The 13,109-nt window shown below is 33.9% G+C and overlaps 3 protein-coding genes across 4 annotated transcripts; 2 read left to right on the forward strand and 1 right to left on the reverse strand.

Annotated features, from left to right (window-relative positions):
- Positions 1 to 1,102: 1,102 nt before the first annotated feature.
- Positions 1,103 to 4,001, reverse strand: LOC147284817 (S-adenosyl-L-methionine-dependent methyltransferases superfamily protein). Of its 2 annotated transcripts, none has more exons than XM_086244408.1 (9): positions 3,810 to 4,001; positions 3,518 to 3,662; positions 3,316 to 3,406; positions 2,691 to 2,888; positions 2,337 to 2,566; positions 2,111 to 2,242; positions 1,910 to 1,977; positions 1,756 to 1,817; positions 1,103 to 1,529 (listed from the first exon to the last, which is right to left on the reverse strand). In XM_086244408.1, the coding sequence occupies exons 1-9, from the start codon at positions 3,923 to 3,925 to the stop codon at positions 1,396 to 1,398; spliced, it is 1,176 nt and encodes a 391-aa protein (XP_086100534.1). In that variant the 5' UTR covers positions 3,926 to 4,001; the 3' UTR covers positions 1,103 to 1,395. The 2 variants fall into 2 exon arrangements, with proteins under 2 accessions (XP_086100534.1, XP_086100535.1); XM_086244409.1 differs by having other exon boundaries at positions 1,389 to 1,529; positions 1,756 to 1,801.
- Positions 4,002 to 4,215: 214 nt separating this feature from the next.
- RMR1 (receptor homology region transmembrane domain ring H2 motif protein 1) lies at positions 4,216 to 8,300 on the forward strand. The gene is made up of 7 exons (XM_086243627.1): positions 4,216 to 4,391; positions 4,488 to 4,633; positions 4,878 to 5,108; positions 5,394 to 5,789; positions 6,358 to 6,455; positions 7,186 to 7,240; positions 7,607 to 8,300. The coding sequence occupies exons 2-6, from the start codon at positions 4,513 to 4,515 to the stop codon at positions 7,213 to 7,215; spliced, it is 876 nt and encodes a 291-aa protein (XP_086099753.1). The 5' UTR covers positions 4,216 to 4,391; positions 4,488 to 4,512; the 3' UTR covers positions 7,216 to 7,240; positions 7,607 to 8,300.
- A 1,837-nt stretch (positions 8,301 to 10,137) lies between these two features.
- On the forward strand, positions 10,138 to 11,707 carry STR18 (sulfurtransferase 18). The gene is made up of 6 exons (XM_086243628.1): positions 10,138 to 10,320; positions 10,434 to 10,514; positions 10,660 to 10,739; positions 10,859 to 10,929; positions 11,241 to 11,294; positions 11,447 to 11,707. Exons 1-6 carry the CDS (start codon positions 10,304 to 10,306, stop codon positions 11,534 to 11,536), a joined length of 393 nt encoding a protein of 130 aa, XP_086099754.1. The 5' UTR covers positions 10,138 to 10,303; the 3' UTR covers positions 11,537 to 11,707.
- The last annotated feature ends 1,402 nt before the right edge of the window (positions 11,708 to 13,109 follow it).

Consider the following 13,109-nt stretch of genomic DNA (forward strand, 5'->3'; position numbering starts at 1 on the left):
TATTCTTTATAGTATGTGTGTAGGTTTTGCCAGGTTTTCGCATCCGGAGTTAGTCATTACAGGAAGTTCAAGATATGAAGTCAACAAAAAAAGATTTAAAAAAAAATCTCGATCTCATTAAAGGGTGAAAGCTCAACTGTCACAAAAACTAGGGGACATAAAACTGCCATTTTGTTATCTAAACTATTACACTTGTATTGATTTACTCTCCAAACTTCCATTAAGGGTCCAATGAGGGCAGTTGCCCCTCTCATAATTTATCCACACATATATTTTTCTATCATCCTAACTTGTTTTTTTATGTATTTCTTAAGAGAAAAACTTTTATGGGACAATTTTATATGTTTTTGTGTATATCTAAAATAAAAAGATAAACACATTATACATGATAGTGTTACGATCACATATACTATTCTTTCGTCCAAATAGACAAAATTATGGAGTGTGATAATATGATTCGTTTGGACTTTATTCTTTGTAGCATGCGTGTAGGTTTTGCCAAGTTTGCACATCCAGAGTTGGCCGTTATAGGAAGTTCGAGGTATGAAGTTAACAAAAAAGGATAAAAGGAAAAAAAAAAAAATATTTATTTCATATTTAGTACCTAAACTTTGACCCTTGTCTTAATATGGTACCTAAACTTTTATTTATCCCAATTAAGTACCTAAACTTTTATTTTGTGTCTAATAGGTACCAAAATGAATTTTTGTTAAAATTGTCAATAAAAATTAGGGGCAATATAGTCAAAGTATATTTTAATTATTTTCTTTATATGTTTAAAATTATTAAAAAAAAACACACAACAAACAAAAAAAATTAAAAATTAAAATTAAAATATAAATATAAATTTTTTGAAGTGACTATATTGCCCCTAACTTTTGTTGATAATTTTAACAGAAATTCATTTTGGTACCTATTAAACACAAAATAAAAGTTTAAGTACTCAATTGGGACAAATAAAAGTTTAGGTACCACATTAAAATAATAGTCAAAGTTCAGGTACTAAATATGAAAAAAAAACCCAAAAAAAAATAAAAAATCCCCAATCTCAGTCAAGGGTGAAAGCTCCACTGTCCCAAAAGCTAGGGGACTGAATTCTCATCTATTATAGGCTGATAGCTGTCAATTATTATCCTCCTCTATTGGTTGTGGTCATTGGCAGTGCAAACGAAAAGAAAAATATACTACACTTACAACTATGTTCCATCACAAAAATAAGCCAGTTCCATCGCAAAATAAACCAGTTCCATCAAGATATCTAGAACCTTCGTCTGTTATTTGCTTACAAGGTGAACTGAATCTTACTTGACCAAAAAAAAAAAACTGAATCTTAAGATCTAACCCCACTACTTGAGCTTGGGTTGAGTTAAGGCTCTTGGACAGCCAAACTTATGATTAAATGGACAATTTTGAAAACTTTGCAACAAAAAGTCCGCTGGTGTTTGAGGTCAAAGGATCAAAGCGCAAGGTATTTGGGAGTTGTCCGTTCTTGCAAGGCCAATTTTCAGCAGCATCTATTGCCAGCAACTCTGTGTAAAAAGAAGGAATCAGTGAACCGCAAAAACAAAAAAGTGTAACATGCTGATTATGCTCTGATTGTTGCAATCAAACCTTCAATGAATCAATCGTTTCATAGAGTAAGAACTACATACACAAGAGCTCTTCAAGTGGAATGAAGTATACTAACATAAGTTGTAGGCTGTAAATATGCAAACAATCATGGTATTAACTATTACAAAGAACAAAGGGATTTACCGGCAGAAGGATTTTCCTTAAGAAACTGCTTTACCACATCTTCATTCTGAGTAACTGTCAAACTAATCAATAGAAAAAAAAAAATGAGAAATATAGGCAGATATCCTTTCTATGTGTGTGACCAAAATCTAAAGGAACAACCAACAAAAGGCACCTGCAAGTGCTATAAACAAGCAGCCCTCCAGCTTTTAGCAACCTAAAACCATTCCTTAGGAGTTTCAACTGCAAGACAAAGACAAATATTACTATCACTTTCCTAAGCATGAAATGTTGTTTCCTCCAACAAATAAAACTTCAACAATGCATACTCAAAGTGGCAAAGTTAACAGATAATCTGAAAGATTCAATCAGATACCTGAAGCACAGTGAGGCTATCACTCCTCTCTGCATCCAATACACGGCGTTGCAGAGTTTCCCACCCCCAATGTTCAAATTTTTGGACATGTTTAATTGATCCATCATGAGTGCACTCTGCATCCACTAGGACCTGAATTAAAATCCAACTAGCTTAGCAACCAACCAACCCATAAATAATGTTAAGTTATAAGAAATTAAAATAAAAAAGCACAATGCAGTTTTACCTTGTCATAGCCACAGCTCAAAAACTCACTGTCAGAGAAAGTTTGGTACAGTTCACTTTTATTCAGTCCAACAACACCAGAGTGGCGACCATAATAGATGAGCTCTGGATGCTGAATCCCTGAAAGCACAGCTCCAGTTTTTGTTACCATAGCAGCTTTTTTCCTTTCTTTCCATGGTCTCCTAGATGTCCATTCTTTGAATTTCACATTTTCTTCCAATGCAGATTCACCTGCATAATTCTAGATAGATCGATAACATATCAAAAACAGCAAGATGCTTGCATATAGAATTCTTAAAAGATTTAACAGTGTCACATATGAAGCTTCTGGTACATGTGGATTCAGATCAATTACATGACTTAGAATCTGAACGAACTATCATCGGAAAGAGTGAAAAAGTTGTCCCATCAGCAACAAATAGTCGGCAGCGATCACCCAATGAATATTTCTGTAGCATTGACCTACAAGCCGCTAGACGATGTCTTGAAACATCAACACCAGTTACAGAACCCGAATCACCAAGAAGGTCTAATATCAGACAAAGCTTAGCACCTGAACATAAAATATACAAAATAAATAAAACTAAGTGAGCAATTTTTCAGAAAACAAAATTCATCAGTGTAGCTGGATCAGATATTCTTGCATGATTGTCGGGAAATACATATCATTTGGATGCTTCCCAAACACTATAAACTGTATCTATCTTTGTTTTCTGGGACATTTTACAAATTTTAAATCTTTATACTTCGAAAAATGAGTCTTTTGGCAATTTTGCAGCCAACACCTACTTCATGTTTTACTAATAGTAGCACAAAATAAGTGGCATTTACTCATTATGCAACGAATAATGTTTAACTAGCACAAAAAGTTGATAAATTTACAACATTCTTACCCATTAAACATTTGCATTTTACCAAATCATCCACTCAATTCAAACGAATTTACCATACTAACAAACAGGAATCAGAGACTAACTTACCAGGAGCTGCACAAAGATCAAGAACATGATCTCCAGCTGAGATGTTCAAGACTGAAACAGCAGCTCCAGACGCTGCATCGATTCCATATATCTGAAGCCCCAAACAAACACAAAGACAAAATATTGCGATTAAAATTTGGGACTTTCCCGCTAGAGAAAAAAAAAAAAAACAAAGCAACAACTGCTTAATTTTCTCGCTCACCTTCCCTTCTCGGTACGCATTTGAGTTAGCGATTTGAATATCGGGGGGAAGAGAATAAAAGCCAGGCAACCAATCCACTTCTTCAAGCTTGCACTTGATCTCAGCTTCAATATCTTCAATTTGAGCTTCACAACCAGGTTTCAGCCTTTCCATTACACCAAAAAAAAAAAACCCAAAAACCCAAAAAACCAAAACAAACAAAACCCATTAAAACCCAATTCTTCAACAACAAAAACACAAACCCAAAACCAAAACAAAAGCAGAAAAAGAAGAGAAAATTCACAGAGAGTACCTTATGTAACGAGGGGTCGAATGGCTCGCGGCATAAATGGAAGGGTCTAACCCATTCGCTTTCAAAAAGTCGAGGAACGCGTCTGGCAACGCTGATTTTGAAGCTTCTTCTTCCATCAAACTCGAACTCTCAAGCTTGCTCAAGGACTTGAACTTCAACAGTTCAGCTTCAACCCAATCGAAGTAAAGCGAAATTTTTTTGAGCTTTTTTCCTTGACGAGTTGACGGCTAATGGTTTTTGATCGAAACGGCGCGCTTTGGGTCGGTCGAAACGGCGTCGTTTATTCCATACCGATTAAAAATACAACTAAAAATAGTAATATTTTTTTTTGGAAAATAACCAAAAATAGTAATATATATACTGATGAAAGTTGAGACTGCAATTTCAGCTCCCATTTGCTCGAGTTTCAGTCTCAGCTCCCTTAAAACTCACTCTATTAGTTTTCCCTTTTACTTATTTTGTGCTTATTTTTTCTTCTTCCTCTTTTTTTTCCCCCATTTTTCGGTGTATTTGAATCGTCAATTGGTTATACAATTATATTTCACACAAATCTAAGCGTCAGAATCCAATAAGCTTCAAGAGGTACTGGTTCTTCAATTTTCATGTCCCTTTTGTTCTTTTTTGTTCTTTTGAAATCTTGATTAAGTGCGATTTGTTATTGATTATTTTGCGTTTTAGGTAATTGGAGCTGAGGAAGAGAGAGATGAGGCAAGCTTTGCTGGGATTGTTTGTGCTCGTTTTTGTTAAACTTGTCCAACTAAGCTCTGCTACTGTTATTCTCAAACCATTGTCCATGGCCTTCCCGGACCTTCCCGCCAAAATCGGTAATTTCCCATCTTTTGCCGTTTGGTTGATCAGAAATGTAGGGAAAGTAAACAACTTTTCATTTCCTTCAGTTAAAGTCGGTTTTCGTTTTAAATTAAACAATTTTCAAAAATTTTGGTTTTTTAGTTGAGCTAAATGAAACAACAAAATTCTATATCCTTTCTAGATTTATATGCTTTTGCTAATCACTCAAATCTTAATAAGTTGATCTTTTTATTTTTTGTTGGGTTTTTGTTTGAATAGCTGTTGGTGTCAATAGCTCTGGTATATGTGGAGCTTTGCTTGTATCGGACCCTTTGGATGCCTGCTCGCCTCTACGCAATGGTCTTCGACCAAACGAAACCGATAGCACAAGGTTTGCTTTAATAGTTAGAGGTGAATGTGCTTTCAAGGATAAAGTCCAAAATGCCCAAAATGCCGGATTTCGTGCTGCAATTGTTTATGATGATAGAGATAAAGGCCATTTGGTTTACAGTGAGTCACCATGCCCCTTGAAATTTCTGTTTACGGTTTTCATTGCTTGCATTATATAATTTATATTCTCTTGCTCGTTTTGTGTTTATTGGGTTGTTCTTATATATGAAGATTGTATCGGAATCTCTTTTACATATATGTTATCCTTTTCCTTAAATGAAATCTTAAATACTCCTGGAGCAACATGATAATTTGTAGAACTATGGAGGTTCCATCAAAAGAATAGGAGAATCTTAATGTTTTAGCTGTTATGAATTTATAATGATTGGTGTCCTCTATTTGCAGTGATGATAAACGGTGAGAATTCTACAATTCATGCCGTATTTGTTACAAAAGCAACAGGTGAAATACTAAAGGAGCATGCTCGAGGTGAAGCAGGGGAATGCTGCATCTTCCCATTTCAAAATGAAACAGCCTGGACAGTGTTGGCTATTTCTTTTATCTCATTTCTTGTCATATTGACTATCCTTTTAATAGCCATTTTTTCTCCAAGACACTGGCTCTACTCGCTAGGAAGAAACCAGCTTCCGAAAAGTGTGGATACGAAGTTGGTGGAAGCTCTACCGTGCTTCACATTCAGTTCTGCTCGTTTGGGTGAATGCCACAGTGAAGAAACTTGTGCAATCTGCCTTGAAAATTACAAAGATGCGGAAATTCTTAAAGTTCTTCCCTGCCAACATGGTAAGTTCTAAGAGGCTCCCCTCATGTTCATATTCCTGGCATTCTCATCTGAGTTGCAGTGTCACTCTCATCAATCCATAAGGTGTTACTTGTAAATATCATAGTATATGTTTGCCTCAGCATATTAGGAAAGTCCTATGACCTAACAGGCTACCTTGGTGTGTGATGATGCACTTCAGCAGACTTCCAACTGTTCATGAATTACATTGTAGATTGTAGAAGAACTTGAGGTATTTTAATAACCCAAAATTGTATATTTGGACATGTGCATTTGCTGGAGTTTTCATCACAAATATTACAGTACCATGTCCATCTTAAGAACTCAATGAAGCTGCTATTCTCCCAAGGTCTAATTAAAAGTACACATAAGTAGAAATACATCTTGGTGGTTTGATTGTTCAAATGCTGTCACATTTGATCTTTGTTGTAAGGTTAGGAACAGGAGATGCTTATCATCTTAGTAGGCAATTGATTTTGACCTTAGTCAAAAGGTGGATTTTAGTTAGCATTTACTTTATCACCATGTCATTTGCAGTTGTAGATTAATCAACTTGAGCGCTACTTGCAGAATTTCATTCAAGCTGTGTGGACTTGTGGCTCACAAAATGGGGGACATTCTGCCCTGTATGCAAGCATGATATGAGAACCAGAATTGTGAATCCTGAGGTAAGAGAGTGGGGTCCATCCCCCCTGTTTGATGATTGAGTCTTGTTTAAATTTGTTGAATATTTTAGGCTGTGGGGTTACCAATATTGTTGTACCTGCAATCCTTTTTTTATTGTGATGTGTGGTTAATTTAGTTGTCAATCTTCTATGGTGAGGAGTGAGGACATATCCTTGTGATTTCTTAAACTCATTTACCATGCTGCAAAGACAAATTTATAATGTCTCTTTGCTGCACTACCCATCATTTGCATAATATAATGTTAATTTCAAATTCTGTTTGCGGGAGGCTATGTATTATGTATTTCATCTTCTGGGAATCTTTGCATGTTGTCCTTAAGCTCTGTTGTCCAGGCATGCAAACAACATAGTATTTACTCATTTCTGGACAAACATGGGTGAGGTTTTGAAGTAACTACTACTTAGACAAGACATAAACTATACGTGACTGACCTTTATTAATTTTAATTACTAAAAGTTTGATCGAGTTTGACAACTTAGACATTCCTTGTGGTCTTCAGTCTTCTTTATTCTTATGTCTTTCAATACTTAATGCTGACGACTTAATAGTTCTACTAGGCATACTTATTCTTATGTCTTCATAAAAAATTTAGATTTTTCCTGGTCTACAGATTTGAGGATAAATTATTACAGGATTTTACCTGATGTCGTTTTTCTCAGCAATGCCTGATGTGGTTTATTTTACTGAGATTTGTTTATTTTCTTATTGCAGATAAAGAGAAGGACCTGGTTATTCGATTAGTGAATGGAAAATATGACTTGTCAAGGTATCTAGATTAATTGTTTTGAGTTCAAATTTGTTTTTCCCTCGTACTCCAACAAAAGGATAAATAACCTATTGTGGACAAGATGGGATGCTGGTTTGATATGGCCGGACTCATTGAGCTCCTTTTAAAAGTGTCTCTTTTGGCACTTAGACCATTTCATTTGCCATTTGGTACACTCAGAACTCAAAGTGAAAAGAAAACAAACTCATTTTATGAATCACAAAAGCAAAAGCATTTCCTCTGGGTGTTCAAATGATGGCTAGTCTGAATCCTCTCCTAAGGCTTGTTCTATTTTCTAGGACTGCGAGGCTTGCTCTGTTATTAACACCCTTGTTACATCCAAGTTGTTTTATCCTTTCTTGCCAGGTTTCCTCCCGCTGGACGTCCATATGAACTCCACCCAGAATGGGTTTTTATTGCATGGATTGAAGAGAAATCTAGATGATACTTGTCTACATTGTTATAAAAATATCAGTAGCAATTGCTGCAGGCAAAGTCCCCATGGAAGCTTCTTCGATGTGACTTGTTGAATATAAAGGTTTCAAGGCTCTCCTATGCCAAGTCCTTCTGATTCTTACCAACTCAGCCCGTGGCAGCAAGTTTGGTGACCCTGTAATGTTTGAAGCCCAGGTGTGGTTGCTTTAATTTAGTAAGTGCTAGAGACCAAGATGCCCCCGCTGTTGCCAAAGCTGTGTCGGAACCCATTGCTAGCAGCTGCTCTTGAATGGATTACATACTAGGATATGCATTGTTGTATATTTTTAAGTCTAAATTTATCAAATCAGTTTAGTCAGCTTCAACACACGAACAATTTGCCCTATCAAGAGATCAATTAGTGGATTTGGTTGTGGCTTCCACAAAGGTCAAAACCAATCCAGTGAAGACAAATTGTTGTCCATCACGCATTCAGCAAAAGAAACAATTTTCACTTCATTCGCTTGTTAGATTGATGAGTTATGTCCATGTAATCACAATAAGCTTTATTTTGGTTGGAATGACTATAAAAATATTAGATTCCAATTGAATTTGAACAATTATATGCAATAGGGAAAAATTTTTAAAAATGACACGGTTAATCCTAATTTAGAGTACGCATTTAGGTTTGTGTTAGTGTATGATGCATATTTAAAATTTGTGTTATTAAGGAACAATTCATCAATTTCTAAAAATTCTGTTAAAATGAAAGATAATTTGATTATTTTATTTTTTAAAAACAAATTTAAAAAAAAAAGTTACTACTATAAAAAAAACTTTAAAACGAAAAAAGCTTTAAATTAAAAATTAATTTAAAATAGATTAAAACTAATAATATAAACAAAAAGCAAAAAAAAAAAAAAAAAAAAAGACAAACAAACAAAGAAGATGCAGTCTTGCAGATCTGGGATCGCACAAACCCAACCCATCTCAGTAGTCCTACAGCCGACGGCAGCCTACCTACCGATGGAGGCCCTACCTGCCGGCGTGACCCCACCCTCCCCCTTCTCTCTCTCCATCTCGATTTCTCTCTTTTTCTCTCTCTTCCTGTGTCTATCAATGATGTTCATTTTCTGCAATTGTTGAAGAATGTGGAGCAATAGCATCACTACTCTCGCAAAAATGGGGTGGGCTTCAGAAAAAACAAAATCACTCCTCCACTTGATGAGGTACTGAAATCAACAAAACTGTGGCGATGAATTCAAAAACAAATGAAAAAGCATTGAGAAGCAGCAGAGCAAACCCATATATGAAATGAATTAGAATATCTTTGCAAAACAAAATCAAAATGGAGATTCTAATTAACTTCTTTGGAGCATTAATTATTGAATTATCATAGGCTGTTAACTTCCATTCCTCTTGCTCACACCATAAATCCTTCGGAAAGCACCAACACCAAGACCACCCCTTAGGTAGATCTTCCTCTGCATCTTTTTTAGGCTTTTTTTGTTCTTTGTTTTTTAGGTTTTTTTTTTGTTATTAGTTTTAATATTCTTTAGTCTTAATTTATTTTAAATTAATTTTTAGTTTTAAACTTTTAATCTTTTTGGAATTTTAACTATTTTTAAGTTTTAAACTTTTTTATTTTAAATCTTTTTTAGTTTTAATTTTTTTAGTAGTAACTTTTTTTTTTAATCTTTATTTGTTTTTAAAATATGAAATGATTAAATTATTCCTCATTTTAACGGAATTCTTAACGGAGTTGACGAATTGTTCTACAATAATACAAATCTTAAATATGTGTTATACACTAACACAAACTCAAACGCGTGTCCTAAACTAGGATTGACTCCAAAATATGTCATTTTTAAAAAACTTTCCCTATGCAATACAATGTTTTACTATATAATGACTAGATTCAATGAATCTTTCAAAATTTATGTATTTTTATCTCGTTCAAATATAAATTTTATGTATTTTTAGCATTATGTTTAAACAATTTTACTGCAAAGATTTTGTAATCTCACATTTTGACCAAAATCTTTTATTTGAGGGATGATTTTCATATGCATGCATGAAAACATGTTAAGGAAAGAATTTTCTTACAAAAAAGAACACTTATTTCTCAAATCATCCTGAATTCTCATTTCTCATTGCTTGAAAGATGTAAATATACTACATTTGGTATCTACGATTCCAATTCAGCAAATTATAAAGGGTATAAATGAAATACAAGGCTAATAATGCAAGTATGTCTCTAGCAATAAATTAACAATTATGATTCCTTTTTTTTTTTTTTTTTTTTTTTGTTATGGTCGTTAAACAATTATGATTCATGCAAATAACATTTCTGTTTACCGAGTTTGGTTTATTTCCCATCAAAGGTGGGCTCTCACCCTTACGTGGCATGATGTTTGCTGGCCCCAGATGACTGGAACTGTACATTATCCTTAGCTCCACATCTATAAAGCACTCTTCCCCACAGAAAAATGAACCACTAAACAAGTACTCCACGAAACAGCTGCAGCAGCAGTAAGAATCTTCAGCTCACATTTTCTATCCGCAGCTGGTTTTTCCAGGAAAACCAACCAAACAGCCACCAGATCTTAGACACCAAGCTCTCTATATATATAACAGCAATTCTTCTTCATGGGTTCCACTGGAAGGTGACTTTTCTAAATCCAATTCCAAATTGGTTTCTAGGGTTCCTCATTGCATATTTTGAAATGGTTGTTTCTTGGTTTGGGTTTGTTGTTCTGTTTCTTCTGCTATCTTGTAGCTCTGGAGCTGAGGTTGTCACCATTGATGTTCAAGCAGCCAAGGATCTGATCAGGGCTGGCTATGGGTATATGGATGTTAGGTACGTAAAGGGCTCTCTTTTCCATATATATATATATATATTTTTTTTAACTTTGAGTTGGGAAAAACTTGTGGGTTTGTTTCTAATCCTGGGTTTTATTGTCATTAGAAGAACAAATTAGTCAAATTAATGCTATTTGTGATAGGACGGTGGAGGAGTACAAGAAAGGGCATGTGGCTGCAGAAAAGATTTTCAACATTCCTTACATGTTCAATACACCTGAAGGTGGCTCATGGCTGTAACCTCTATCCTTGTTGTTAGTCTTTTCTTTTTTCGTTTTTGTCAATTGTTAAATTTCTATTTACCTGGAAATTAATGAAATGTCATGCAATTTTGGCCTTCAGGTAGGGTGAAAAACCCCCAATTTTTGAAAGAGGTTTCATCTGCATGCAACAAGGAGGACCATCTTGTTGTGGTAACTTGTCTAATGTCTACTTTCATGTGTTATATATAGTAGTTTTTGCATTAAACTATATCAGTGTCAAGAATGATACTGGCAAATGCTTATTTAATTTGTAACAAAGGTAATTTCTTGAGACAATCACTCGCAAATTACATGTAGTAGTTAAACACGAATTAGTTAGAATATGGATGTGTTTGCACTTGTGAGTTCATACCTATAATGATTGAGATTATGGTTCGTTTCATTAATTCAAACCCTGCAAGAATTATTAAAAAAATGAAAAACATAACCTTCTGGTATTCACTGTGATATTTTCTTTACAGGGTTGTCAAAGTGGGGTCAGATCCCTATCTGCAGCTGCTGATCTTCTGAATGCTGTAAGTATATTTCACCAAAGTTTTCAAGTTCTTGGACTAAATATATATTTCAAGCCAAGTTGAAGAAAGCAATCAAGAAAGCATATGTGGCTATATATGTTCATTTCTGTTCTTTCTTTTTCCCCAAATTTTAAGAAGCTTGTAAATGACAGGGTTTCAAGGATGTGAGCAACATGGGAGGAGGTTATCTCGCTTGGGTAGAGAATCATTTTCCTGTTATTAAGCCAGAAGATGAGCTCTAATTTGTTACATAGCAAGCAACAGATATAATTTGCGCTGTTCTATGTATATCTAGTATATGCCTTGATTAGCAATCAAAGTATATACCTTGATCGTTTTATTTAAGATGAATGTAACACTTCCCAAGCATGAAGATGGGGAAATAAAGTCACGGTTATTGCCACTTTTACAAATTAATATAGCTAGTAAAGCACTAACTCTGCACCTAATGTCAGAGTTCAACTCTCGTCCTTCCGACCTTTAAATTCAAAATAATAATCAAAACCGAACCAATCAAATGATTCATATTATATATATATGTGATAATATTATCTTATTAAACAGTGAATTTGAACTATGCATTCAAGTGAGAATTAACCTCATCAATAATTTATAGTCATAACAACATAATATTTCAAGTTATTAGATTGTTTGGCAAGAATTTATATTACATTGGATCGATCCTAACATTCTTAAAAAAGTAATTAAAGTATAAGCTAACCTTGCAGCCCATATATGTACCAATGATTGATGTGTATTTTTAATTAAATGAACCAGCCCACGATCGATTTAATTAAGTGGGTTTGGAAGGGTAGGTGAATATTTGCGAGTTTTGGCCACTTCCATTCATTATTGTCATCCAACCTAACTACTACCTAGACTACCTCAATGGGGCTTTTAATAGGATCCATGAAAACAACCCACATCCATAACAATAAGCATTCTGCTCCACCACCAGTAGTCCCAGTGTACAGATATTATTAACTCATTATGATCCAAAATTTGTCACAACAATTTCTTCTTCGTTTATTTTTTTAAAAAATGACATGTTAACATCAAATTGGAAGGAAGATTTGATTCTAATGATTAAGCCCATTCTAATTTTAACTCATTATTCTATCTAGAGAGAGTTTAGTCAATTTTATGAGTCTTTCTTAGACTAAAACCGGTATTAATTTAAAGTTTTTAATTAAGTCATTTTATTTTGTTTCTTTGACTGCTTTTGTTAGGTTTTAACTCCAAAATTTTGGGCTCGGTCCAAAATCTCAGAGTTAAAACCTAACATGCAGTCTCTACAAAACTCACTTTACATCCTAGGAAGGGAAATACCTTTCAAATATGGGTAAATACCCTTTAAATCAGGAAATGACTTTATTATAAATTAAAAGAATTTTCTTATAAATTAAAAGAACTTTATTATTAATTAAAATGATTTTCTTATAAATTATTAATATTTTAAAATAATTTTTTTATAAATTTTAAAATATTCCCGGAGTCCATCTAAAAATTGTTTTTCGAAAGAACTTAAGTTTAATTATCTCTTTATCTATTATCAACTAACTTATTGTGGCTATATGTACTCCTTAGGTTATATGTTATATATATTAATATATATATATATCCTATATATTTTCAATTATGGGGAGGAGAGGTCGGAGAGGATAAGAATCAAATTATTACCACTAAAAATATTTTCTCACCATTCTCATAGTTTAGGAAACAAATGCATGCATTTTCATTAGGGTCCTATTTTATATAGTTATGATTCCGTCTATATCTTTTTCATATTTAAATATTAGATATATATTTTAATTT

The sequence above is a fragment of the Dryas octopetala genome, chromosome 5 (assembly GCF_963921425.1).
Source record: "Dryas octopetala chromosome 5, drDryOcto1.1, whole genome shotgun sequence".
Lineage (NCBI taxonomy): Eukaryota > Viridiplantae > Streptophyta > Magnoliopsida > Rosales > Rosaceae > Dryas > Dryas octopetala.

Excerpts from the sequence above, each read along its gene's own strand:
- STR18 (XM_086243628.1), top strand. Across the intron at positions 10,740-10,858 it reads CATGTTCAATACACCTGAAG|GTAGGGTGAAAAACCCCCAA; the intron begins GTGGCTCATGGC and ends TTTGGCCTTCAG. Across the intron at positions 10,930-11,240 it reads AGGAGGACCATCTTGTTGTG|GGTTGTCAAAGTGGGGTCAG; the intron begins GTAACTTGTCTA and ends TTTTCTTTACAG.
- LOC147284817 (XM_086244408.1), bottom strand. The coding sequence starts at position 3,925 with ATGGAAGAAGAAGCTTCAAAATCAGCGTTGCCAGACGCGTTCCTCGAC. Across the intron at positions 3,407-3,517 it reads ATGCGTACCGAGAAGGGAAG|ATATATGGAATCGATGCAGC; the intron begins GTGAGCGAGAAA and ends TTGGGGCTTCAG. Across the intron at positions 1,530-1,755 it reads TAAGGAAAATCCTTCTGCCG|AGTTGCTGGCAATAGATGCT; the intron begins GTAAATCCCTTT and ends CTTTTTACACAG.
- RMR1 (XM_086243627.1), top strand. The coding sequence starts at position 4,513 with ATGAGGCAAGCTTTGCTGGGATTGTTTGTGCTCGTTTTTGTTAAACTT. Across the intron at positions 4,634-4,877 it reads GGACCTTCCCGCCAAAATCG|CTGTTGGTGTCAATAGCTCT; the intron begins GTAATTTCCCAT and ends TTGTTTGAATAG. Across the intron at positions 6,456-7,185 it reads CCAGAATTGTGAATCCTGAG|ATAAAGAGAAGGACCTGGTT; the intron begins GTAAGAGAGTGG and ends TTCTTATTGCAG.